The sequence below is a fragment of the Protopterus annectens genome, chromosome 3.part1 (assembly GCF_019279795.1).
Source record: "Protopterus annectens isolate FY-2018-M chromosome 3.part1, PAN1.0, whole genome shotgun sequence".
NCBI classification, from domain to species: Eukaryota; Metazoa; Chordata; order Ceratodontiformes; family Protopteridae; genus Protopterus; species Protopterus annectens.
This window is the reverse complement of record NC_056732.1, coordinates 553,652,603-553,679,141: the sequence shown is the minus strand read 5'-3', so window position 1 is coordinate 553,679,141 and position 26,539 is coordinate 553,652,603. Positions and strand designations below refer to the sequence as shown.

The following is a 26,539-nucleotide window of genomic DNA, read 5'->3' as shown; positions in this document are numbered from 1 at the left end:
ACAAAAAAGCCACTTACTAATTTCTGATAGTCCTGAGCAGCTGTCCCTTCTTTTCTCTGCTTTAATCCTTCTTGCTAGATAAACCATAAGCCACAGTAGCTCAAAATGAACTTTAGCCTCAGAACCACAGAGCATTTAAAACATATGCTGTCCTATTCATGAAAATGTATTCTTCTTTCCTCTTTGAAAAGAATCCCCAAAAAGGTACAGTAATTTCTGTTCATGCCATCTACCTTAATTTCAGATGTAAATCATCCTATCTTCTTTCTTACAGTTTTATGCATCTACATCATATATCTCTTCTGTGAAAATATAACAGTATTCAAAGTTATTCCCCATAAAACTCTATGGTACTCTTAAGATGTCCCTGTTTTACACACCCATCTTTCGAACACTTCATTATATTAACATTTATAACTTATAAGGTTTTCAGAACTGCATATTCTATTCTCAAGCATATATCCAAAAAATTCCGATTGGTGCGCCAAGCTTCCTTGCTATTCCTATAGTGTATTTGAAAGTTATTTGTAAAATCACCTCTGCAGCTGTATAGCTTCTGCACTGATTCTCTGCTCCAGAATATGTTATTTTCCAATTACAAGTCTAAATCCAAGCTGCCATTTTCTGACCCTATGTCCTCCTTTTCTGTTTTACAAACTATGCAAATATATGCAATTGCTAAGAATGCCAAACTGTGAATATTCTTCAGTTATGAATACAGTCAATGTGTATGTACCTGACAATTTCAAATGTAAGCATATCCCCACAACAATAGTACCAATTCCCAGACTTTAATGACAGGGTCATGGGATGTAAAGCTCAAGGTGTGTGCTAATGGCAAAAACATAAATACATACAATGGAGTCCTGTCATGGTCTACATACCTCTCAGTTTTCCCTAAAATTGAGGGATGTCCCTGGTTTTGAAGTGAAATGTTAAAATATACCTCATAACATTTATGAATTGGTGATAAAACAGTGGGGGTTAAAGTCATTACATAATTCCTGGCATTAGAGTTCTTGCTCATCAGACAATACACAGTAACACAAATCATCTTATAGCAGCTTTCTAAGTGAATAGTGTTAAAATGTTAAAAGTGTCTCTGATTTTGGGCCTTTGTCCCTAGTTATTTTTGTCTTTGCACATGATTTTGAGCTGTGGTATGCTGTGTTACCACTGGAGGGGTGGGGGTGGTGGTATCCTCTTGTTCCCTCACCTCATCTCAACTTTTAAAGGCTGGTTGAAATTGTCTTTGATCTCTCTGCAAGATGGTTAGTAGCAAACACCACCCTCCCATCAGACCCCCACTACAGTTCATGCTCCCACAGTGATGATCCCAATGAATAACGTAAACTAGCAACAGCAACACCTGATAGGCTAGCAATTAATATTAAAGTGTTACATCATAAGAACAGTCATACAAAAATAGAAACATATAATTATGGCAGTATTTCATTACTCCTCCAACCAAGTTACAAGACAAAAAACATTGTTAAAATGTTTGTTTACATCTCGCACTTCTACAATCATGTTTTATGTTTCTGCTATAGTTGCCATTCATACCTCTTAGATCAAGAAATCTGGACAAAGCCATAAATAAAAGAGGGGCAAAGGCCCAAAAATAGAGACAGTTTTTAAATACTTGATAGAATAACAGGTTTTGCATTAACATGGATTTTCTGAAGGATGTGAAGTCTGAAACTTAAATGTCTGTCATTATTTTCTAACTTCAGTCTTTAATGATTTACCACTAATTTGCTTGAAAACCACAATTTTATGAAAAACGGACCAAAAATATGAGGCCGAAATCTGGACATTCTGCAAATATCTGTATAGTTGAGAGGTATGTTGTCATTCTGTAGGATTAACCATTGCCCATTTAGCTGGATAGTAGCAAATGTTAGCTATTTCCAGTTTTGCTCTGTCTCTTTTTTACCCCTATATGTTAAGGTTTAAATATTGTCAAACAGCACTATTAATTATATTTAATACACATTTTAATTCTCATACAAAATGCTTGTGAGTGCAAGTGCAAATCATTTTGTTTCAGCACATTTCTAAGTGAATAATACCAATGAACTCACCTCTCAGATGGCCCTGATTTTGTTTCAAGAATTCCTTGTGACCCTTTCTAAAATTGTTGACATTTTCAGTAAAGATGGGTGACTAAAGTGATACCTCATAGTATGAAGGAACTTCCTCATCATAGATCTTGACCTCTTAGCACAAAACATCTGGACAAAACCAATATAATGGGGGGGGGCAAAGACCCAAAAATAGGGATACATTTTAAATATTGCTATTATAAACTTAGAAAGCTTATAGAATAAAAGGTGTTGTGTTATTATGAATTTTCTGAAGGATATGAAGTCTGAAAATTAAAAGCCTGTCATTAACCAGAAAACCACACATTTTATGAGGAACATATGATACTACAAATATGAGCAAAAACTCTGAACATTCTGTGAAAATCTGGACAGTTGAGAGGTATGTTCTTCATTCAGAGACTTAAAAGTTTTATGTTCCACTTTCATGTTATTTCACACTAACACACGTTCATTGTTAATGGTGTTGTTTTAACAAATATGCAGGGTAAATGATATTGATTAATTCATCGAAAGAACGTTTTGTGAGCAAGAACAAATGAATATTAACCATGCTGTGTGCTTTCTAGCTGAAGTTATTAATAATTGTTTAGCAAGGATCTTATGATATTTTTCTCTTTTGTTCATATTGTGAGAGGTATGGTTCTGCATTTTGGAGACCGAAGGTTGAGATCTACGATACTTAACATGCGAAAGTAACTTTTGCACTTAAGCAGCATAACTTCAGAAACTGCATTCTATTTTAAGTTCTCTTTAATTTATCAACTTTCTGAGACAATCGTACCAGTATTTGAATTGCCCCCTTTGGGTTTTTTGTCCCTGATACAGGATGCAAGGGATCGAGAGCTATACCTCTCAACTGACTACATTTTGGCAGAAAGTCCAGATTTTTATCTCATATTTTTGAACTGTTTCTCATAAAATGTGTGTTTTTCTGGCAAATCACAGAGGACTGAAGTCACTAAATAAGAACACACATTTGAGTTTCAGACTCCATATGCTTTAGAAAAATGGGTACTTTTCCGTTATCGGGGCAACAGCTGTAATGAGCAGTCATGGGCTAACAGAAGCATCTCTGTCCTTCAGTTCCCTCACATTTATCTCTAAAAATGTATTAACATTGAATGTCACTTGCTGCATCGCAGTCATACTTACGCCTATTATTCACAAAGTGATTTAATAACACCAAGCAGTACTCATGTAAAATTCCAGAATTTCCACCACTTTTTTGGCACATAACATACTTTCAGGAAAAAGTCTACATGAATACCGTTGATTCGTACAGAGTCATGTATTTCTTAGAAAGCACATTTGGTATAAAGAGAAAATCTGAGTCAATGCAGAAAGGAAGAGCTGCTTTAAGGTACCACTAGAAAGAGAATAGAGTGTAAACAGTTCCTAAAACACATTCTACCTAAACTGAGAGGAAGACATATATGAACGATATGAGGATTCAGTGACAGTGCCACTGCCTTGTCTGGTTTTGTAAACGGTTAAGTGCGTTTATCATTAATAAAGTGCTGGGGTCCATACCGCTAAACTGTCCACATTTCTGCTTTGTCCAGATTCATACCACTAAAAGGTTGAGAGGTGTGCTGAGGTCTAAAAAGTGACTGGTGATGTATTTACCACTATTTCTCCTGTACTTCTCCCGCACAAACGTGGTGCATCCCAAATGGGTTGTAGGTATCTAGTAACACTGCTTCAGTAGGTGTGGCCTTCATTGTAATCACAACTGTTGTAATAAATATTCTGTAGAAAAAGGAGCAGTTTGTTTGGGGAATGGTAGCCACACAGCATAAAGTGCAAATTAAAAAAACAAGCTGACAGCGTAATATACAGTGCAAATCACCACAGCAGTTGCGATTGCATGCTAACATTCCCAACTGCTCAAAGTGCTCATTACGTGTTGCCCCAATAACGGAAAAGTACCGAAAAATGCATAATAGCAAATCCTGTTACTCTAGCAGTTTTTAAGTTTTTAAGAGCAATATTTAAAATGTGTCCCTATTTTGGGGGCTTTGTTCCCCCATTATTTTAGGTTTTGTGCAGATTTCTTGCGCTAAGAGGTTGAGCTGCATGATACCTCTCAACTGTCCAGATTTTTGCAGAATGCATAGCTGGCCTTAGGCATAGGCCAACTAGGTGGCTGTCTAGGGCACCGTTCTAGCAGGAGCTCTTTTTCAGCCCTTAAAACCTCTCCCCCTTATATCCAGTATTTATTTTATTTTCTGTAGTAAAGAAATGATTTCTTTAAAATATGTTGAATAAATATTTTATTTATTTTATTATTTATTTTACATTTGTTGACCGGATAGTTCAACTGGATTCACGTCCATTTTCAGCAGAGGCCTGGGGAGAAAAGCTCCAAGATAAGCAGTTAAGATTACAGATACAATATATACAGTGGTTACATACTTAGCAAGTTATACAAATTCCAAGGTTAGAGAAATACAGGGAAAAAAAATGAAAAGTAAGACAAAGTGTATGAAAAAGGAAGAAAAAAGTAATCTATATGGTGTAGGTAGACCAGGATGGGGGCACTACAGCAGTTGACCAAAAGCCATCTCTGGCAGAATGGCCGTATTTTTGCCTCATATTTTTGGTATGTTTCTCATAAAAAAAATTTGGTTTTCTGGCAAATCCTTGAGGACTGAAGTCAGAAAATAATGATAGACATTTGAGTTTCAGACTTCATACCATTCAGAAAATCTGTGTTAATGTAAAACCTGTTATTCCATCAACTTTCTAAGTTTGTAAGAGCAATATTTTAAAATTGTCCATATTTTTGAGCCTTTGTCCCCCTATTATTTATGGCTTTGTCCAATTTCTTGCTCTAAATGGTTGAGAGGTATGTAATCTGTCAAAAAATAAAATGTGTTCTCTTTTTGGACCTTGTACCTCGTTTTGGGTTATTTCCCTGTTTATATGAAGCAAAGAGGATGATTAATATGGGAGAATACAACACACGGTCAAGATTTGCTTGCTTTTTTCTTTTGCACATGCAGCTTGAAAAAACTTGTAATTCTCTGTCTGAAGAGGACACCGCACTATGGCTCCTGTAAATAGCAAAGCTACAAGTGTTACACCTGTGTACTGCACTCCACAGCACTTAGTGACAGTCTAAACTCATTCAAAACCTGCAGGAGTTGTCAGAACCGGTAACAAACGTGTGACACACCGAACGTAAATCTATTGCCAGGCAACCATGTAAACAGCCTTGCATCTCCACCGCCGGATTAGTTTAATGAATGGCTCGTCCGATCTCTTACTTATGTGCCAGCCGAACAATTATTTACACAAAGTGAACTGTAATAGAAAACTACAATAAAATTAAGAATAAATTAGGCTGTTAAGGGATTAGTGCATAGAATCTGAAGTGTTAGTGTGATCCTACAGCATAACAAAAACGAGATGCCTGAATTAAAGCCAATATACGAAGGGAAATTTATCGACAGAAGTCCGACGACTTTCGCTGTAGGTATAACTTTCAGCACTGCATATAATTAACATCAGAGTACTTATAAAACACTTGTAACCATGCGATCACTGCTAAATACTTAAATTTAGATAGTGTCAGGGTACCCTCGGCAGGCGGACCGCGGGTCCAGCATGACAGGTTTATAGCATTTGTATCTAGTTGCCTTGACAGCACCTATACTGCATTTTGTTTCAGGACTCAGATTTCAATAAACTATGCGTGATTTGTAAATTTAGGATAGATGATTGCTCTTTATTCTGATAATGTACTTTTTGTATTTCAGGCTGGGAAACTGATCCCTGTTGGAGAGAGAGCCGCAGGCTGTTTGGCAGAAATCGTTCCAAGGGTGTGTACTTATTTTATTTTATTTCACTCCTTCTTGTGCAGTGAAGTGGTGCATAATTAAACAATCACGTGTTCAAGTTATCTTTATTTATTCCAGAAAGCAGAGCTAATAACCTGTGAATCACTTTGTTACATTCATGCACTGTGATGTAATCCGTACAAGGATTATCTTGCAAGTTGTGCTACTGTAATAAGTTTAACAAGTCTGCTTAATAATTTGGAACCATGGCTGCCAAATACTTTGTAAATAATGGCTATCGTCCAAAAATGTTATGGGAACTGCAGACAATATGTATGACTCTAACCAGGATTTACATTAACTGCTTTACAGTTGACAGTTGAAAAAAAAAACTGTGTCCCAAAATTGTTGCCTTTGGCTATTTTGCTCCCCGCGTGTGTGTGTGTGTGTGTGTGTGTGTGTGTGTGTGTGTGTGTGTGTGTGTGTTCGCGCGCGTGCATTTGTTTACCGGGTAGTGCAGTGATCAATATTGACCTATATTGGCTATATATATATTATAGCAATAACCCACGCCTGGGTGTGGGTAATGCTGGATTTACCCACGGTTGGCGTGGTTTGGTCCCGAGGGCGAGGACAAAAAGACAACCGTGGGTAAATCCAGCATTACCACACCAGAAGTGAGTTATTATATTAATGCCATTATTTAAGAAAAGAAATAATTACTTTTCTTAAATAATGGCATTGTATAATGCCTCTTTGCTGCCCTTCCGCACCTGTCTGGTGTTCGCGGCAGTTCTGATGTACCGCGCATGCCTCGCGGTACATCAGGCTTTGGGCAAAAGCAGCGGAGAACGCAAGTTCTCCGTTGCTTTACTATCTCGCTATGTTAAATGGGTTTAACATGGCGAGACAGCTTTAAAATAAGCAACGGAGATCTCCGTTGCTTATTTTAAAGCTGTCTCATGTTAAACTCATTTAACATAGCGAATTAATTAAAAAGCAACGGAGATCGCAAGATCCCGTTGCTTTTACTGTGTCGCTATGTTAAAGGAGTTTAACATAGCGAGACAGCTTTAAAAAAAGCGGAGATCTCCGTTGCTTTTAAATCTGTCGCTATGTTAAACTCTTTTAACATAGCGAGACAATGTTTTATAACGGTAAAAGTCCGGGCGACCGGACCTTTTTCCGTTAGTATATTGAGGGATTTACCACGGGCACGCTGGTTGGGCTGGCCAATCAGCGTGCACGTTTTTAGGGTAGGCATTGTATAATGGCTATGTATACCTATATACAATATTGGCTAGCCCAGGTGAAATACAAAACATTTCACAAACAAAAAATACAAAAATGTTAAGCATTAACAGAGTAGTTCAGACAAATTACAAAGGAAAAACTGTGTATGCGCATTCTAGTGAACAAGCACACTGCAATGTGCAATCAAGTAGAGTATATTGTACAATCTACACATTAGTTTTTAAAGTTTGCCAATATTCAGTGAATTGTGAGAGAAGACAAGAAACTTGGAAAGGAAATATTTTATGTCCTGTGTTGAAGCAGGAGCATTTGGCTTGGATGAAGAAATGCCTTTTGAGGTGTATTCTTAATTTAGAATAAATATTGATTTCCTTAATGTCAATGGTCTGAGCTTGCCAAAGAGTAGGTGCCTGAGGAGAAAGCATATTCAATACTGTGGAATTTGGTTCTATGGGTAATAAGAGTTGTTGTCACTTTTGAATAGGTTATATGAAGATGTTTTAGTTGCTGATTTCCAAAATGATATATTTCCACTAAAAAAAAAAGATTGATATTAGACAATTATTTGTTAAACACCCTTGGATTGTCTTTCCAGCACCAAAGACAAAAGAGCAGCTGCATTTTGAAAATTAATGAAAATGATGTAATTTTATGCTGCATTAAAAATGAATCCCAATATCATTTTTATCAGAAATATGTATTCTGTTTTGACCTGAAGTCACAACAACACAATGTCATTATCTTTTTGATGGCTTCATGTCTATTAATCTCAAATGTATACATGCCTGATAAACAAGTTAAATATTCATTATTTTGCTATAACATTCAACAATAGAGTAACACCTTTTCTGATAAATAGTACTATTTATAGTTCTTGTTTCATAACAACGCATGAATGTTTGATTCAGATATGTATTATATTTGTCAGCCACTGAGGAGCCAAATGACTATGTAAGCTTGTTAGTGACTCCTAGCAGTTCTTGTAACAGAATGCATTTAGATGTTGATTTCAGAAAAAAGAGGCACATACACACAATATTTTCTTCATGTAATTTATGTCACTACACACGTGTGAATTTTGGGTTGAGACAACGCATAAATCCATTTATAGAACATGTCCCTGTCTAGGAGAGATTTGTATAATTTTTAATTCTGATGTAATGTCAATTCAATACAATAGTCACCTCAGTATATTGTGGACATTTGTTACATTGCTCACCCTAAACATCAGACATAGATCTGCCTGTAATGAAAAACATGCCTCATGCAATATATTAAGTTATCAATGGCAGCTATCTAAAACGCGGTGGTGGTGCTGCGGTAGCGTTGTTGCCTCACAGTAAGACGCTGTCCAGTTCGATTCTCAGCTAGAGCATCTTCTGCGTGAAGACATGCCTGAATGGGCGTACCTTCATTGAAGGTTGTGCATCAGGGCTGCTAACTCAGCATGTAAAAATCAACTACCAATCATTAGTGGACCGGAGTTCCGCTGTGGCGACCCCTAACCAGGAAAAGCCGAAAGACGCAAACAAATGACAGTTATCTAAAACAGTGCATTCAAAGTCTGTTTATAAATAGACATATGTTAATGAAAATTTGAAAGTCCTTAGCAAAGGTTTCAGAGTGTTATTCTTAGACAATCATGTGAAAAATGTACCTCACAGAGTACTATTTTACCCTTAGGGGTTTCAATGCAGCTAAGAGCCGAATGTCACCACAGAACAATGTAACAGTAATTAAAGGGATTTTTTTTTGTTTCTGGTGGTGTCCCTCTAGTGATAATGAAGTTCCCTTTTCTGAAGGAATATGTATATGATTTTTACTTCTGACGTAATGACAATTCAATAAAAATAAATTCTGCTCATACTATGATGAGATACATTGTTGCTGCTGCTACTGCTGTCTTATTCTGTAACTTAATTGATCCAGAGTTTATTGTTGTCTACATGTTTTTCCTCCATTCTGTACAACATTGAATAGTGTATATGTTGTGTATGTGAAATGCTTTCCACTGAATCCTGTTGTCTTTATGTTTGTAACTGTCTTTCATATTACTTTGATGTATTGTCTGATGTCTGGAGATCACTTTCCATGGGACTCCACTGAAAATGAAAATGCAGAGCTGGGCATTCCTGAGAAACATACTTACATATATAAATAAATAAGATTGCACATACTGGAGATCAGTTCAAAAATTTCACCTCCAGAAATATAGTGGTTTAAAAGTAGACAAGTTGAATACCTAATTGTGGCATGCACTGTTATGAGAACCATCTTGGGAGCACTGAACTTGTAACAATTAGTGAACATCCACTGATGGATGCAGTAGAGGCAGTAGGGAAAGGAATTCAACGTTGACACAGAATCTTGAGGAGAAGACAGGTAGAAGTGTGTATCATCAGCATAACAGTAGGATGGCAGAGGTCTTTTTCTACCTACTGAGGGATAGCAAATACACAGTAAGAACAATGGGGCCCAAGATGAAACCTATTCAGCCAGCCTCCCCACCCCCAAAATCACAACCTTCTTTGACTGTGTTTATCTCAGATGTTTAAATATGATGAAGTACAATAACTGCAACAGTAATCCACTTCCTATTTTTTGTCACTCAGGTACCCTCACTTTTTGAGAAGTCATATTAACAGTTTAACTACGATCAAGTAACTCCTTTCACAAATAGTTTGCTCCTCCATTTCAAATGTAACCATTTTCTGTAGAACTTACTTTTTGTTACTTTTAGTATTGAACCTCTACCCCAATCATTGTGTAAAAATACTTAAGATATTTCAGTGTTGTGCAAAGTGTGCATGTGTGTATGTGTGTCTTCAGTTAACATACTCCCTAAAGATTATCTAGTCTTCTTCCATATTTTTGGATTATTATACCTGCAAGAGAAAAAATATCCCCAAAGATCAGTGTATCTACTCTTCATGGAAATCTCTAGTGAAATGATTACAGATCACAAGGTAAACAGAGAAGTTGGCTTCTTTAAGCAATAATATTTTTGCTTTCCTCACAAAATAAGAGAGCATACACTGACAACATTTGTGTCTGTGTGCATGTGTGTGCGTGTACGTGTGTGTGTATGTGTGTGTATGTGTGTGTGTAACTACAGAGAAACAGATATTAAGAAGTAAAACAGCATACTAATATGTCACATGGCATTTCACTTTTAAGTTAGAGTTTTATGCATTTTAAGCATTACTATGATTATTTGATTAGTAAATTAATTGCACTAATGCAACAATTATCCACAAAGCATTCTGGGACCATGAAAGTGTTTTTTTTACTATAAATATGTAGTTTTCTCAATTTTTAAAATTAAAAGAAAAATCAGAAAACAGAGTTATTTTGACACCCAGTTTCTTATTGGTGTGTCTGGTGGCAAAATAACTGTGTCCAATGTTAATGTATTAAATGATACACAAATAGTAGAAAATATATTAGACAAAGGTCTACACACATTTTATCAAATATTATCTCTCTTTCCCCAAAAAATACATATTTTATAATTATTTGTACATGTGAACAGCCTAACGTTCAAGCATGTTACTGATTATAGACAACATATATGTAGCATAGAAATACAATAACAATTTACCACTATGGTTCAGATCAGGCATGTCTAGTCTTCCAATCATGGGTCTATATTACATAGACGAAAAATCAAAATCTTGAATGCTCAGATGAGCGAAAACGCAGGTAATTGAAATCACTATTGTGGGGGACTGCACCCCCCACACCCCCCTAAAATATATATTCCAATCCAAGATCACACTACAGTGAGGAAAGGGCAAATTTTCCGATCTTCACTGTACCGCAATCTCACAATATCAATTTCAATTACCTGCGTTTTCGCTCATCCGAGCATTCGAGATTTTGATTTTTCATCGTTCTGATAGGAACCCTCCAATCACACCCCTCCATCTTTCTCCAGTGTTCCCCAAGTGAGTGATGAAGTCTTCCAGTGAACTACAGATTCATTAAGAAGAACTCTTCCAAGCACCACATTCATGTTTTTCAAGCTAATTGAACATTCTGAATAGCTATAAATGCAAACATAACTAACAGAATGTTCATTGTTGTAACTTGTAGAAACATTGAAGCAACATTCTTGTCTACTGGTGCAAAATCCACCTATACAATACTCATCCTGATGGATGCAAGTATTCTCTTTTATGCCTGGGTCTTCTTTGAGGGGGAGTTCAAGAATAGGAAAAAGACCACTTCTAGTCAAGAAATTTGGTTGCAGGAACAGCATTTTGTGTAGAGATATTCAATTATAGCTGTATTTCTCTTCCTCAGCAGTAATGTGATATGTTATGTTTTCTAAGCAAGCTTCCATTACCAGGATTTGGTCTATCCCAGTTTGTTCCTATCTTGCTTGCAACTCAGGTGGCATCACACTCAACTCCCATGCTTTGCCTGGTTGGTGGACAGCCTATAGGCTAAGCTTTTTTCTGGTTGAACCTGATGGAGCTATGTGAAACACCCAGTCATGAATTACTGAGTTACTCACCAATGAAATGACCTATAGACCATAATATGGAGGTAGATCTCATTATACCTTTTTTGGTTATGGTTCTCCTATTATTTAAATATGGTTCTCCTATTATTTAAATGACCCATAATCAGGATGACATTTTTGGATCATTGTACTGTTGGACCAGTTGCCAAGTATGACCCTGTGAACACAAAGCTGAAAGCAGAATGCACCCAATGTGTACTTGATAACAGGATTACTTTGGAACAAAGGTCATTGATTGTCTCTGTGGTCATGGTAACAGCCTTGGGCCTATATATTCTGGACATGTGAGCCAAAAAGACTGCTCAGCTGTCAGTTGATCTCCACTTGGTAGAGACTTGGGTCATATGGCCTGTGAGGTGACTGGATAGACTTGAGATACTTAGACATGTAATGAGGGTATTCATCTAACAGACAGTTCTGTATAGGATCAGTCCAACTTCTAGCCCTGGAGTATTTTTCCTATATAATGGAGGAGGTTGGTGATGTGGAATCTAAGCACTCCCTGTTCAATAGATCAGTAGTTGGACTGGTGACAAGGTGCTCTGGTGAGAAGTTGGTTAGTGCTTGTCACATCTGTTACCATAATATCCACTAGTACATTACAGTGATGAGAGAGGCTGTCCTGTTAAAAAACAGAGGACCTCTGTGCAGCGCTAGCAGGAGGGATGGGTGTAGAGGTCTCTGAATTTGATCAACCAACAAGGCAGGAAGGCAGCAGCTGTGACTACAGATAAATCTGCATAAACAGCTAAATGCATAGTTATAATATAAACAAAATTTCTCAACGTATCAATCTTTGCAGTGCTGCAGTCTCTGGTATCTCATGCAAGTCATCAAGAATTCTCAGTCTTCTCTCCAAGATAAATGCTACAGTCCCTTCAGTATATCAAGGAAACAATGACAATCCATGCTAGCGTCTCCTTGATACTGAATGTGACCAATGCATTACATCCCACACCAGATGAGATAACAGCTAAAGAGAAGAATGTTCATAGATTTTTTTGGCATTTAGAATTACACCGATGCTACATTCAGCCTATATTTTGCATTTGTTTTCTTGGATAGTAAAGGTTACACACGTTTTTCAAAGGCAAAATGTTTACTGCACAGTTCCATAAAGGTTTTAAATAAATGGTTTTTGTACAATTACCACAATGATATATGTAAAACACATACCAGCATAATGTTTCCATAATAAACCAATATTCTATTATAAATATGTGTGTGCAATATATACTAAGGAAAATATATTGAAGTTGTTTAGTTATACAAGAGAAAACTAGGTAATTGATATAATGTTTTTATATATAAAATTTCTACTGTCTACTGTAGATTATGTCCAAGTGTAATTTATGCAGTGTTTACACTGTGACTGAGGCAGAAAACAAAGTTAAACAGAGGATGTAGGGAAAAGGTAGATGATATAGGAGAAAAGTGGGGAAGTCTGTACTGTTAATAACAGTGTGTACCAAGAAACAGCCAAAATGGGTTTACATGTTGGGAAGCATAAACATAGGTTAAATACATTACTTAGTAACTGCGGGAGAAAGCAGTAATTTAAAAAGTTTCAAAGCAACAGTGGTGGAGATGAAGGTACTTTCTGAGCCAGGAGGTATTCTATAGAATTATAACAGGTCTATATTAGAAGAGTGAAGCGACTTAAGAGCGAACGCTCTTTCATCAACATGCAAAAAACGAAGTCTGAAAAGAGCAAAGTTACGTTTTTTACAGGGGAAAAAAAATCGTTGTTCAAAAAAATATATACAAAGACAAAATAAAGTGGGGGGCTTAGCCCCCACCCCCTACTTAACAAAGCCCCGAGAACGGCCCAGCGATTTTTTCCCTGGGAAAAAAATCGCTGTTCTGTAACTTTGCTGTTTTTAGACTATGAGCTTTACGTGTTGACGAAATAGTGTTTGCTCTTAAGTTGCTTTGAGCTTTACGTGTTGACGAAATAGTGTTTGCTCTTAAGTTGCTTTGCTCTTCTAATATAGACCCAATTATAACCTCTGTTAGGACGAAGTGTGGTCATAAGCTCTGTTAAAGTAATGCTAGTTTAACAGTTAGAGATCCACTTGTAGCTTATGTGTTTTTAAGATGATCATTTTTTTTCAGTGATTTAACTTTGGGATCTTCCTAATTGCAGTACTGAGGATATTTCAAGGTACGGTCATGGTCATTGAGAATAGTGAATGTCACAATGATTCTTCATTCTGGTACTTTTGATTAATTGCTGTAGCTCAGATTTTAGGTGCAATGTAGAAATGTACTACTGCATCGCTGTTTCAAGACATGGACATCTGTTTTCAGTATATAGTATATTTTAGTTGAGAGGTGGCCAAAAAGTGTTCTGGTTCAGGCCATTCTGTTGTTCTTGGGGCATGGCAGCAATTTACTTGGGGGAGTGGCTGTGGATTTTGCAATTTTATTGGCGGCTTGTCCTATCTGTGGACTGCTAGGCAGGCTAGTAAAAAAAATAAAATAGCACAAAGCTATTTAAAGTTATATAATACTTCAGCCGTGTTGTCAGAATCTCAGTTAATATAAAAGCATTTAGATTATTCAGGGTCAAAGGAACTCTTAGTGAATAGCATAGCATTACTTTTAGTGGCATTTATAAAGCAGCTTGACTAAGTTAACTATTCTTGAAATCTGATAAAAATAATACTGAAATGACGGAAGAATCCAAATTCACTTTTTTAATGTTGATTAAGTGCTTTTGACCCTTACAGGTCTTCTTCAGAAAAAAATTAATTCTAAGATCATTTAAATGCCATCTACCAAGTACAAATCAACAAATCAAAATACTCAATTAATTTGTCTTACAAACTCTTAAAGAAATAAACCTTAAAATACCATAAATGAGAAAGAATAAAAAAGCTTTCATTTGCATTTATCATAATATTGTCTTCTGTGAAGTACCACTTTATAATTAACATTGCTGTCCAACCCAGGAGTGCTGTAAGTGTACAAATCTATTTGCCATTTTTTAATTCTCTGAATTCTTTTTTTTCCCATAATAAATCTTTATTGTTATATTATTTTCAAACACAAGTAAGATCAAAAATAACATATATTCACAAATCAAACATTAACTAATATCACTAATAACCACACTCTATATACAATATTTACAAGAATGCTTCCATGTAATACATTTAAATATAAAAAAGCATAAGAGTAAATGCAAGTAATAGACAGTTGATTACTAAATTCTCTCCACACACATAAATAATTATTAATATTTCCAAGTTGAAAATACTATGCTAGTATAATATTAAAAATCTGTTCCCAACTTTTTGGATTATTAACATTTTATTTTGTGGGTTTAATAGTAATTTATGAGCCAATATATGTTTTGTTGCTAGAACTCTAAAGTTCTGCTATGAAGTTTTAGATGGGTCTAACCAATTTGAAGCTATATAAAGCTTCATTAATAGAAAAATATTAATATATATAATAATTTGTGATTTAGGGATCTCTTCCGGGAATATGCAGAATCATAAATTTCCATGATAACGCTGTACTTTGGTAACCCACCTTCTGAAGTCGACTCTTAAGGGAATTCCAAAGTTTGAAAATACATTTACAACTCCAGAACATATGAAGAAGATCAGCTGGTTGATTCTTACAATATGGACAAGTTGGTGAATTTTTGGGATTAAATTTATGCAGGGTAAGGCGTGTATAATATGCATTGTTCCAAATCATCAACTGGGTATATATTAATTTTTGAAGACAAGTAGATTTGATGGTCAAGTCAATTACTTTTAACATATTACTTCTATCTGTCAGTAACATTTTCTCTTCCCAGTAGTTTGATAACAAAATTTTATCATGAAATTGAAATTCTTTAATTAATTGATTTGCTGTCATGATATATTTAAGATCCTGTTGGAGAGCTTGCGACAACAAAGAGCATCTATTAATAGCCTCTTCTTCCGGTTTAAAACTTTTAAAATAGCTTATAGTGAGTTCTTTAATTTGTCTCAGAATAACCAGATACCTTTTAGGTAAGTTAAGTTCTTGTCTTATTTGGTTGGCCGAACTGTCAAGGTGTTTATATATATCAATCAAAGTTAGATTAACTATCAATGGAAACTTGTTGAGATTAATTCTCTGAATTCTAATTCCCTTTCTCTGTCACCATTGAAGTCAATGAGGACATCTAGACAGCTGTGGTCTTTCTACTGGGAAATCTGGGCTGTACTGGATAATATATTTTAATGTGCTATTATAGGATGAAAAGTGCAGACAGGTGTGCACATGCACACAGTGACATTGGGAAACACTAAACTGTAAGTTGTCCTGTCTCCACACCTTGATTTAGATGTTTGTCCCTCTGCTAAGAAGATGTAGTGTACGTTTTTCTAATGATTTTTATAAGTACAATAAGGCACTTGGTACTTAATCTTATGGGGGCTAAGAAGCTGGTTACTCTGCCTGATGTACCGTGATTTATGGTCAAAGAGAGGCTTTATTTTCTAGTTTCCTGATTTAGACTACTTAGGCTGGACATGGGAGTGCTGCAGTAAGTGACAGTGTCTGAGCAGGGATGTAAGAAAAAATGAAAATTTTGCAGCATCAGAGCACAATAAGTGTAGAAAATCAGTTCTGGAATTCTTGTAACGGAGTATGAAAGAAAGAAGATGATCTAGGCCAGTTGATGGAAATCTGAATTAATTCCCTATGCATTTGGGACAGAGCAAACCCATGAAGATACTCAAAATAATATAGCACATTTATGGTCATAGATAAACATAGCTAAAATATTCATTTTTTCACCCAGCTGGTCTTTTGTTTGTGTCCCACAGTCAAAGATGATGGGTCAGGGAAACAAGTCAATATTTAAACACATTTTTGTGGATGGGACATACAAATTGCAACAAGTGTGGAGTTTTCATCCCAAGTTTATTGTTTATAAGGTGGAATGTTGCCCTATTTCCTTGCAGTCAGTGAGGTCAAGGACTCATAGGTTTGGAGACCATAGACGGTTTTAGGCACCAGTGAATCCATTAGTCATTGGAGGCCCCTTGCTCTTGGGATTCCCCTAAATACAAGAAGTTATCTTATTTTATGTATTGTTACATGTTTAGCAAACTAACAAAAGCTAGTACAGCAGTTGTGTGCACTTAAACTTAATAAAACAAGTGGGTAATAATTCATAATATGATTGGCACCATTTTTTCTTTAAAATTCAAAGATATCTCTGGTTGCAATGACAGTGTTTTGTTAAGTAGCTGGCTTTATAATTTTAGTAACTATTTTATCACTGACATAGCATCCTTGACTTAGTTAAATCCTCCAGGAGGGGATTTTTTCCACTAAAACTAACATCATAGCTGGTGTTAGTCATCTACAATACTCACAGTAGTAGGGATCATACTTGATTGTGTGGGGACATCTGGAAAAGCTGCCATTGTTTGGGGGAAAATGAGGAGAGTAAAAACTACTGTTCATTGTCTGATTATGCACTATATCCTAAACAGTTTTATGGTATAACCCTATAAGGATAAAACTGGTAACCAGTGAATGAATGTGACAGAGACTGTCAGCCCAGGGTGAGCAATCACAACCTTTATCTGATATTTTATGAAAAGCACATACTTCTCATATTCAGGGATGGTTTTGTCTTTCATGGAGTTTTATATATATATATGTTGGCAGGACATCAGATACTATAACTCTCAAATTTTTTGCTCAAGAATCCTGGGCAAAACCAAAACTAATGGTGGAATAAAGGCTCAAAATCAGAAATACTTCTTAAATATTAATCTAATTCACTTAAACATTAATAGAATAATGTTTTGCATCAAAATGCATTTTCTGAACAACAAGAAGTATAAAACTCTAATATCTGGTATTATTGATGGGCAGTAATCCTGAATGATTTATCAGCAAATCATTTTTTTACAAGGCACAGAATAAAAAAAATGAGGCAAATAGGGGGCATTCTGTGAAATCAGAGAGAGTGACAGGTATGCATTACTCTCCAATAAGGTGAATAAAAGTGACTTATCACTGTATTGTACTTGTTGAAGTCAGTGTAAAGTTAGTATTACTATAGCTTATGCCTTTGTGTGTGTGTGTGTGTGTGTGTGTGTGTGTGTGTGTGTGTGTGTGTGTGTGTGTGTGTGTGTAAGGGAGAGATGCAGTGTAAGAATAACAAGCTGGCCATAATTTCTGTCACTTTATATCACAAACATCATAAGCATTGCCATTATGTTTGTGTGTGTGTGTGGGGGGTGGGGTTGGGGGGGTTGGGGTGTATTTAAAAGTAACAAAGTGACAATAACTTCTTTCACTTAGCATATTAAACATAGACCTTAGGTATGATAGGTGGCTGTCTCTAGTGATTTGCTAGAAGCACAATGTGTGTGAAAGCATCGGCTCATTGGCAAAATGGCACAGTGAGCAGCACTGCTGTTTCACAGTGCTTTGCTCTAGTCGAGTTTTTAGCTGTAGCTTTTTTTATTTGGAGTCTATATACCTTCTTTGTCACTGCAAGGGTTTACTTACATGATCTGGTTTCTTCCAGCACCCCATGGAGATGCTGTAGGTGAACTGGCATAAGTATTCAGCACATATCTGTGTGTTTGTGTAAATTGTGATAGACCTGGCTTGTCACAGGCAGTGATGTGTGTGTGTGTGTGTGTGTGTGTGTGTGTGTGTGTGTGTGTGTGTGTGTGTGTTCACAAAAAATATCACTGATTTTTATCTGTGGGCACATACAATAATACTGGTTACAAAGTTATGCATAATATTAATAAAATGTAGTCGTTAAGTAATTATTTCTCAAAAATAAGACATAAAATGCATCAGAGTATTCAGACCTTTAGAGCTTCTAGGTATCTGGTGGACTACACACCCCAGACTGTATAAACAGATTTTGCCAAGGTCTTAATGGTGGCCTCTGCTGTCAACCACATCCATTCTACAACCAGCCCTGTTCAGAGGTGTGTGCAGAAGGTTGAGTGTGTGTATGTGTGTGTGTGGGGGTGGTGGTGGTGTGGTCATTATTTCTTTAATTTTCTTCACAATTAAACTTCAGAGGTGTGCATAGAAGGTGACTACAGCTTGTGTAGTGGCATTGTACTGTCTTGGTGCAAGAAGTTGGAATACTTTACTGTGATTGTTATTTTTTTCACTTTTCAATCAGGCAAATCAATAGGTGACTGTCTTTTGGGGGTTAGGGTAAGGAGGCATACTATATGTATGTATTATAGCAGTCACTTGAAATACATGACTAGACATTTGGAACTTTGCTTTCCATCCAACTCACTTTAACATGAGATGGATGCATAGACTGTGACTATTGTATTTTTCTTTGGGGGGGGGCAGGCAGTATTCCCAGGTAGGATTTATGCATCTTCTCAAACATTTGTCTTGTCACTTTATTGTGAGATACTGGGCTAGATTAAAAAAAACGTTGCTTTCAGTGTAAGTGACTTACTTACTATCTATAAACAGGCTTCCACAAGGGGCCATATTCTAAAACACCTGCTCTCAGTGTAAGTGGTCATTTACACCTAGAGTAAGTCATTTGGAATCAGGCTAGATATTTTGTCAGCTTTGAACATTAAGCTTTGGATGCCACTTATGTCTTCCTTGAACGAATAAAAATAAGACTGAATTTATTTTCTTACAATTTTTGTTCAGGTCATCAGTGGGTCAAAAGGTTGGGAAAATGCTCTGAAATACATCTCAGAACATATATAACCTTATGATGGAGTCTGCTGCAGTTTAATTTATTTATTTAAATCGACCAAAAAACACCAAAACTAGAAGCAAAATCAAACCAAGAATGAAAACCACTTGGCACCACAGGACCCGGAAGCACGTAAACAAAGGCTTTCAAAATAAGCAGATGAAGAAATCAAACAGCTGCTAGATCTCCAATGAGCTCCTTTAATATAACTAGGCAAAGTAAAAATCCACAATATCTTCCAAGCGCTTTCACTCGACCACTTGCGAGCTTTTTCAAGGCAAAAACATTGCTGGAAGTTCATTCACATTAAATACTTCCACAATCATCACATGACTTCCTGTGAACCTTTCCCAACAGGAAAATTACCATATAAGGAAATTCTAAAATGCATTCTTATTATCATTAAAAATTCATTTTCTAAAAAAATCTCAGCAACTGGATACCATATTAAACATAAAATTAAATCAAACTGTTAAAATGTGCCAAAAAACAATTCTGCAAAATATTTTTATAATCACAAATAAGTGCAGTGACCCCTTTTTTTTTTTTTTTTTTTTTTTTTTGAAAGAACTTTTAGAAATTAGGTTAGAGGATCCACAGAATCAGAATAGAAAGAAATTAGGCACTTATCCATGTGGGATGTGCAAGCAATGCCACGCTATGCTGAATTCGGGGTCCTTCTACCTTCCCTCTAGAAGATTTAAGTTCCACTCTAACAAACATTTTAATTGTGGATCTAAGGGGGTAGTCTATCTTGGATGCTGTGTTACGTGCCATGGTTTTACATTGGGAAAACTGAAAGGGTGTTTAGGAGAAGAGTTTATGAACACTTCAATGACATCAATACAAGGAAGGAAAGTAATGCCTTTTATAAACACTCTTTGACATGTAAGAACATGGACATAAAGTTCATGGTTTTGGAACAGGTACAACCGGATATAAGAGGTGGTAGTTGGGAGTCAAAATTAGAATACCGTGAGCTATTTTGGCAGCTCCGTTTAGACGCTACTAGATACCCAGGTCTGAACGATACCCTTAACATTATTAGTGTTCTGAAATTGAGGCAAGCCCATCTATAACACAGTTTGACACAACATGACATTTATTGTTTTATTCACTTTTGAATTTACAAAATTTTATAATAAGATATATGGAATGTTATGTCATGCACTTGAAACTTAGAAAAGAAATGTTTTACAATGCTATTTAGTAACTCTAGGTTTTAATTTGGAATGTTGATTTTATCCCCGATTAAAAAAAAAAAAAAAAAAAAAAAAAAAGGGGTCACTGCACTTATTTGTGATTATAAAAATATTTTGCAGAATTGTTTTTTGGCACATTTTAACAGTTTGATTTAATTTTAAGTTTAACATGGTATCCAGTTGCTGAGATTTTTTTTAGAAAATGAATTTTTAATGATAATAAGAATGCATTTTAGAATTTCCTTATATGGTAATTTTCCTGTTGGGAAAGGTTCACGGGAAGTCATGTGATGATTGTGGAAGTATTTAATGTGAATGAACTTCCAGCAATATTTTTGCCTTGAAAAAGCTCGCAAGTGGTCGAGTGAAAGCACTTGGAAGATATTGTGAATTTTACTTTGCCTAGTTATATTAAAGGAGCTCATTGGAGATCTAGCAGCTGTTTGATTTCTTCATCTGCTTATTTTGAAAGCCTTTGTTTACGTGCTTCCGGGTCCTGTGGTGCCAAGTGGTTTTCATTCTTGGTTTGATTTTGCTTCTAGTTTTGGTGTTTTTTGGTCGATTTTTACACATGGCAGAAGGAACGGAAGCCAGCGGCTTCACCAACACTCCGGCAGTACTGAGAGCCGATTCTGAAGATGCTGACACAGCCCCAGTTTCTAGGGCTGAGTTTAAACAGGTTTTAACACTATTGACACAGTTGACTTCAATGTTTGAACAACGGACACAACCAACAGCTTCTCAGATACCGGGGAACCAACAACAATTTAACAATACCCCCAGAACACTTGCTGAAGTGGTTGGGATTGGAAATGTTACAAGGAACGCTGAGAGAGGATGTAAACCTAGTAATTTGAATTCGAATTGTTTTGACCAAGTTAAAACAAACAACCAGGCTGCTTCTGGGTCAAATGAGCAGAGGAAGTCCTTTGACTTCAAATCTTGGACAAAACAACAGTTTAATTTCAGAAAAGGTACTGTGCTTCATGATAATTACAAAAATCTTGAAAATGTGTTTTTTGACTTTAAAGACAAACTGTATTCTTATAAGAACAAACAGATGGAAGTTGATTATCTAAATGAATGTATTAATGTACAGAGAATTCCTAAAGGCTTGAGGTTTTTTAAGTTCCCCAACAACGTACAACATGGTTCTGTTTTATATGACCAGCTTTGTGAAATTTTCAACAAAGCAGGTTTGGACATGTTAAAATGTATGGTGATGGACTATGAGAAAAAAATGACTGTTTTGTTAAAAGATTTAGACGAGCTTAATGTAAACATGTTAAAAAATGAAACTTTTAGCTCAGTTAAGAGGGACTATGACAAGTTGTTTAGTGATGTAGACCAGCATTGTTCTAGGGTACTTAATCAAAAAATTAGGAAATTAGAGAGAGACTTAACAGAATACAAGGAAGGTAGAGCCTACCCCCTCCCAATTATAAAAGGAAGAAGTAACAACAATACTACTGAAAATGTCTTTCATGAAAGGGGTGAAAGTAATAGGCAAGGGGAACCTATAGGGGGAGGAAATGACAATCTCAGAAGAAGTGAGAGAATAGCACAGAAGAACAGGAACCCGTCTACTCAGGATTTTTATTATCCCCAGAGGAGAGTTGAGGGGGCGCAGGGAACAATCCAACAGTTGGAATCATCCAACGAACTAATTTTAAGATCTACAGTTGATGAGGACAATAGTATCATATTATTTCAAGGTAAACAAATTAAACATAGGAAAGGCAATTTTACCATTTTTAATTACACCGACTTATTAATAACGGACAATTTTTTTAGTTTACTTTCTAAGGGTTTTCATTATGTTCCCCTTAGGCCTTCCCCCATGGTTACAACCTTGACTGATTTAAAGCTTTTCATGAGGCAGCTTAATTTTAATTTATTGTTTAAAGATGAACGAAACTCAGAAAGGACTCTCATAAGAAAGAGCACCTTTAACCCCCCGGTTCACCCCACCATCAAAATTTTTGAGGAGTTAGTTGAGACTGACATTAGGAAACTTAAGGAGAAAGATTATTGTGAAACATCTGACAACATTACTGAGGATGAGTTGACTCTAATTAAAAATCTTAAAATGGAGGGGTGTAGGGTTATGAAACCAGACAAGGGGGGAGGGGCTGTCTTGATGTACACCTGGGAATATGAGGCTGCCTTGCACACGGTGTTACAGGATACCGATCAATATGAACTTGTCTCAAAAAATGAGATTAATATAGCTCAAGCTAAAATAAATTATTTATTATATGACCATTTAATGCAGAATGCTATTAATGAGAAGTTATATAACTACTTATTAGTAAAAAAACCCAAGGTTGCCCAGATTTTTGGAATTCCAAAGACACATAAGAATTTGAACCCCCTTAAATTTAGACCTATAGTTTCAGGAGGTGGAAGTGTCACCGAACCCTTAGCTAAATTTATCGACTTCTCCTTAAAACAACATGTAGAGAAAATTAAACATATATGTAAGGATTCGTGAGACTACCTAAAAGGAGTGGACCAGAGTTTATTTTTACCTGAGATGTTTATGGTCACTGTTGATGTAGTCGATCTATTCCCTAGTATTCCACACAAGACGGGCCTGGAGTGGTTAGGTACTTACTTATCTAATGAAGTCCAACTGGGGGCCAAGTTTACTAACTTAATTTTGGAATTTATGGACTTAGTTTTAGAAAATAACTTCATTCATTTTAAGGGGGAATTTTATCATCAGAAAAAAGGTGTGGCAATGGGTGCCTCTTGTGCTTCCATGTACGCACATCTGGTATTATACCAATGGGAAAAGAAATACATTTTTACTAGTACATGGTATCAGGACATTTTGTACTATAGGAGATTTCTGGATGACATCTCCTTTATGTGGATGGGAAATGAAGGAAGTTTAATGGAATTTATGGATTACATCAACATGACGACCACATTTTTTAGGTTCACCTATAAGATCAGTAAACATCAACTTGATTATTTAGACATTTCACTGGTTAAGGACTATTCAAATACATGTTTTCAGTCTAAGATTTACAGGAAAAGCACTTTTTCAAATGCATTCCTAAATTATCACAGTGGACATCCCTTCTATCAAAAGAAGGCGATAGTGAAGGGCCAACTAATTAGGGCTTCACGAATGTCCAGCACGGACAAACTCTTCAATGAGGAAGCTTCCATTTTAAAGAGATTCTTTAATGAGAAACAATATCCGGAAGCCCTGGTAGAAGCACTAGTTGTAGAAATTTCTGAGAAGAGGGCAAATAAATATCCCCCTTTATTGGGGGTGGGGGTTAATGAGATGTTACCAAACCCTGCAAAAGACATTCCACAGTCAAAAAATAGTTTTATACATACTTTCTCTAACAACTCAGATCAGATCGAGAAGATTATCAAGAAATATTGGCCCATTCTCAGACTTCAGGAAGATCTTAAGGATTCTATGCCCAGTTTCCCCTCTTTTGTTAGGAAAAGGGGCAGGAATTTGAAAGAACTTTTAGAAATTAGGTTAGAGGATCCACAGAATCAGAATAGAAAGAAATTAGGCACTTATCCATGTGGGATGTGCAAGCAATGCCACGCTATGCTGAATTCGGGGTCCTTCTACCTTCCCTCTAGAAGATTTAAGTTCCACTCTAACAAACATTTTAATTGTGGATCTAAGGGGGTAGTCTATCTTGGATGCTGTGTTACGTGCCATGGTTTTTACATTGGGAAAACTGAAAGGGTGTTTAGGAGAAGAGTTTATGAACACTTCAATGACATCAATACAAGGAAGGAAAGTAATGCCTTTTATAAACACTCTTTGACATGTAAGGACATGGACATAAAGTTCATGGTTTTGGAACAGGTACAACCGGATATAAGAGGTGGTAGTTGGGAGTCAAAATTAGAATACCGTGAGCTATTTTGGCAGCTCCGTTTAGACGCTACTAGATACCCAGGTCTGAACGACACCCTTAACATTATTAGTGTTCTGAAATTGAGGCAAGCCCGTCTATAACACAGTTTGGCACAACATGACATTTATTGTTTTATTCACTTTTGAATTTACAAAATTTTATAATAAGATACATGGAATGTTATGTCATACACTTGAAACTTAGAAAATAAATGTTTTACAATGCTATTTAGTAACTCTAGGTTTTAATTTGGAATTTTGATTTTATCCCTGATTAAAAAAAAAAAAAAAAAGGGGTCACTGCACTTATTTGTGATTATAAAAATATTTTGCAGAACTGTTTTTTGGCACATTTTAACAGTTTGATTTAATTTTATGTTTAACATGGTATCCAGTTGCTGAGATTTTTTTAGAAAATGAATTTTTAATGATAATAAGAATGCATTTTAGAATTTCCTTATATGGTAATTTTCCTGTTGGGAAAGGTTCACAGGAAGTCATAGGTTCATAGGTTCATAGGTTCATACTAGGCTATCTGCCCAAGGGCATTTATAAGCCTAGCCCATAGTTATGTGGCTTTCGCCACCCCTTTAGTTTGAATAAAAACTATGCCTATCATTTTGCTGTGCCTCTGTCAAGCAGTGACGCTGAAGTAATCCCTGGGGTATATCTGCAATCTCCCATCCATTGGTCAAGATTCCTCTTGAACAAGACCAGAGAGGTGCTCTGCCTCACATGTACCGGGATTTTGTTCCACAGCATAGGGAGTCTCTGGGTGATGAATCTGTCCCTCCAGCACGTTCTATTTATAACCGTGTCAAGGTTTAAGTCTCCCGCCCTTGTGGTTCTGAGGGATCTAGATTTTTTGAGGTGAAGCATATTCATCAAATCTGGGTTTGACATGGCCTTATATGTCAGGCACAGGTCACCTCTGAGCAAGCTGTGATGATTGTGGAAGTATTTAATGTGAATGAACTTCCAGCAATGTTTTTTGCCTTGAAAAAGCTCGCAAGTGGTCGAGTGAAAGCGCTTGGAAGATATTGTGGATTTTTACTTTGCCTAGTTATATTAAAGGAGCTCATTGGAGATCTAGCAGCTGTTTGATTTCTTCATCTGCTTATTTTGAAAACCTTTGTTTACGTGCTTCCGGGTCCTGTGGTGCCAAGTGGTTTTCATTCTTAATTTATTTATTTCTTACACAGCTGAGGTGTGTTAATGAAATACAAGGGAAAGTAATGTTGAATGGCAAGGCTGAATTACTTTCTTTCTTTTCGTAGTCATAAGTTTTTATTCAGGCCATCACTGAATGAAAAGTTTGTTTAACAAAAAAAAAAAAAAAACATCTGAACTGCACTTCAGAGCATATAGAAAACTATGGCTTCTGGAATAAAGTTGATGGGTACAGCAAAATGAGAGAAAAGGGTAATATGTGTGATGTGGGGAGCCTGGTATTGGATGATAAACAAGGAGGATCACTGGAAGATGTGTGTGTGTGTGTGTGTGTGTGTTTATGGATGAAACAGCAGTGGGGAGGGGGGCACCATGGAGGCCTTTACCTATGGCTTAATTTCACCCAAGGCTGAACCTGTACATATGGTTGTTGTAATGTGACATCATTGCAACTAAATGTCAGTCACCGTAATTGTTCATCTGTGAGATGGGCTAACATGGTGTGGTACCACAGACCTGTTGTAATGTAAGAGCATTGTACCTATAGTTTGGTGTGTGCATACTACTCCTAAAACTTTGCAGCATGAACTAAAGCATCGCTTTAGGAGGTGTGGCAGTGACAAGGTGATACTTGACTGGAAGTGTCAAGGGACTCCAACTTGGTACTTTCTGGGTGCCCAAAAATGCTAACCCTGACCCTGGTGGAGGCTAGCATTGAAGTGGCATGCATAATGAGAAAGTCGATGAAAATCAGCTGCTTTCTTCATTAGCTAATTCTTGACTCTCACAGAGATTATGTCAGTTGGGGGCAGCAGAAGGGTTTCAATGTAAAACTAGGAGAACCACAGACACTTGAGTACTATATATGGTATGTAGACATTAAGTT

General features: G+C 36.3%; 1 protein-coding gene across 1 annotated transcript in view; it reads left to right on the top strand.

Moving 5' to 3' along the window:
• Positions 1-5,326: 5,326 nt before the first annotated feature.
• Positions 5,327-26,539, top strand: part of EFHB (EF-hand domain family member B) — a 511,923-nt gene continuing 490,710 nt past the window's right edge. The window contains exons 1-2 of the mRNA XM_044066233.1: positions 5,327-5,582; positions 5,870-5,932. Coding sequence (XP_043922168.1) covers positions 5,520-5,582; positions 5,870-5,932 — 126 coding nt within the window. The 5' untranslated portion in view covers positions 5,327-5,519. The remainder of the gene's footprint in view (positions 5,583-5,869; positions 5,933-26,539) is intronic.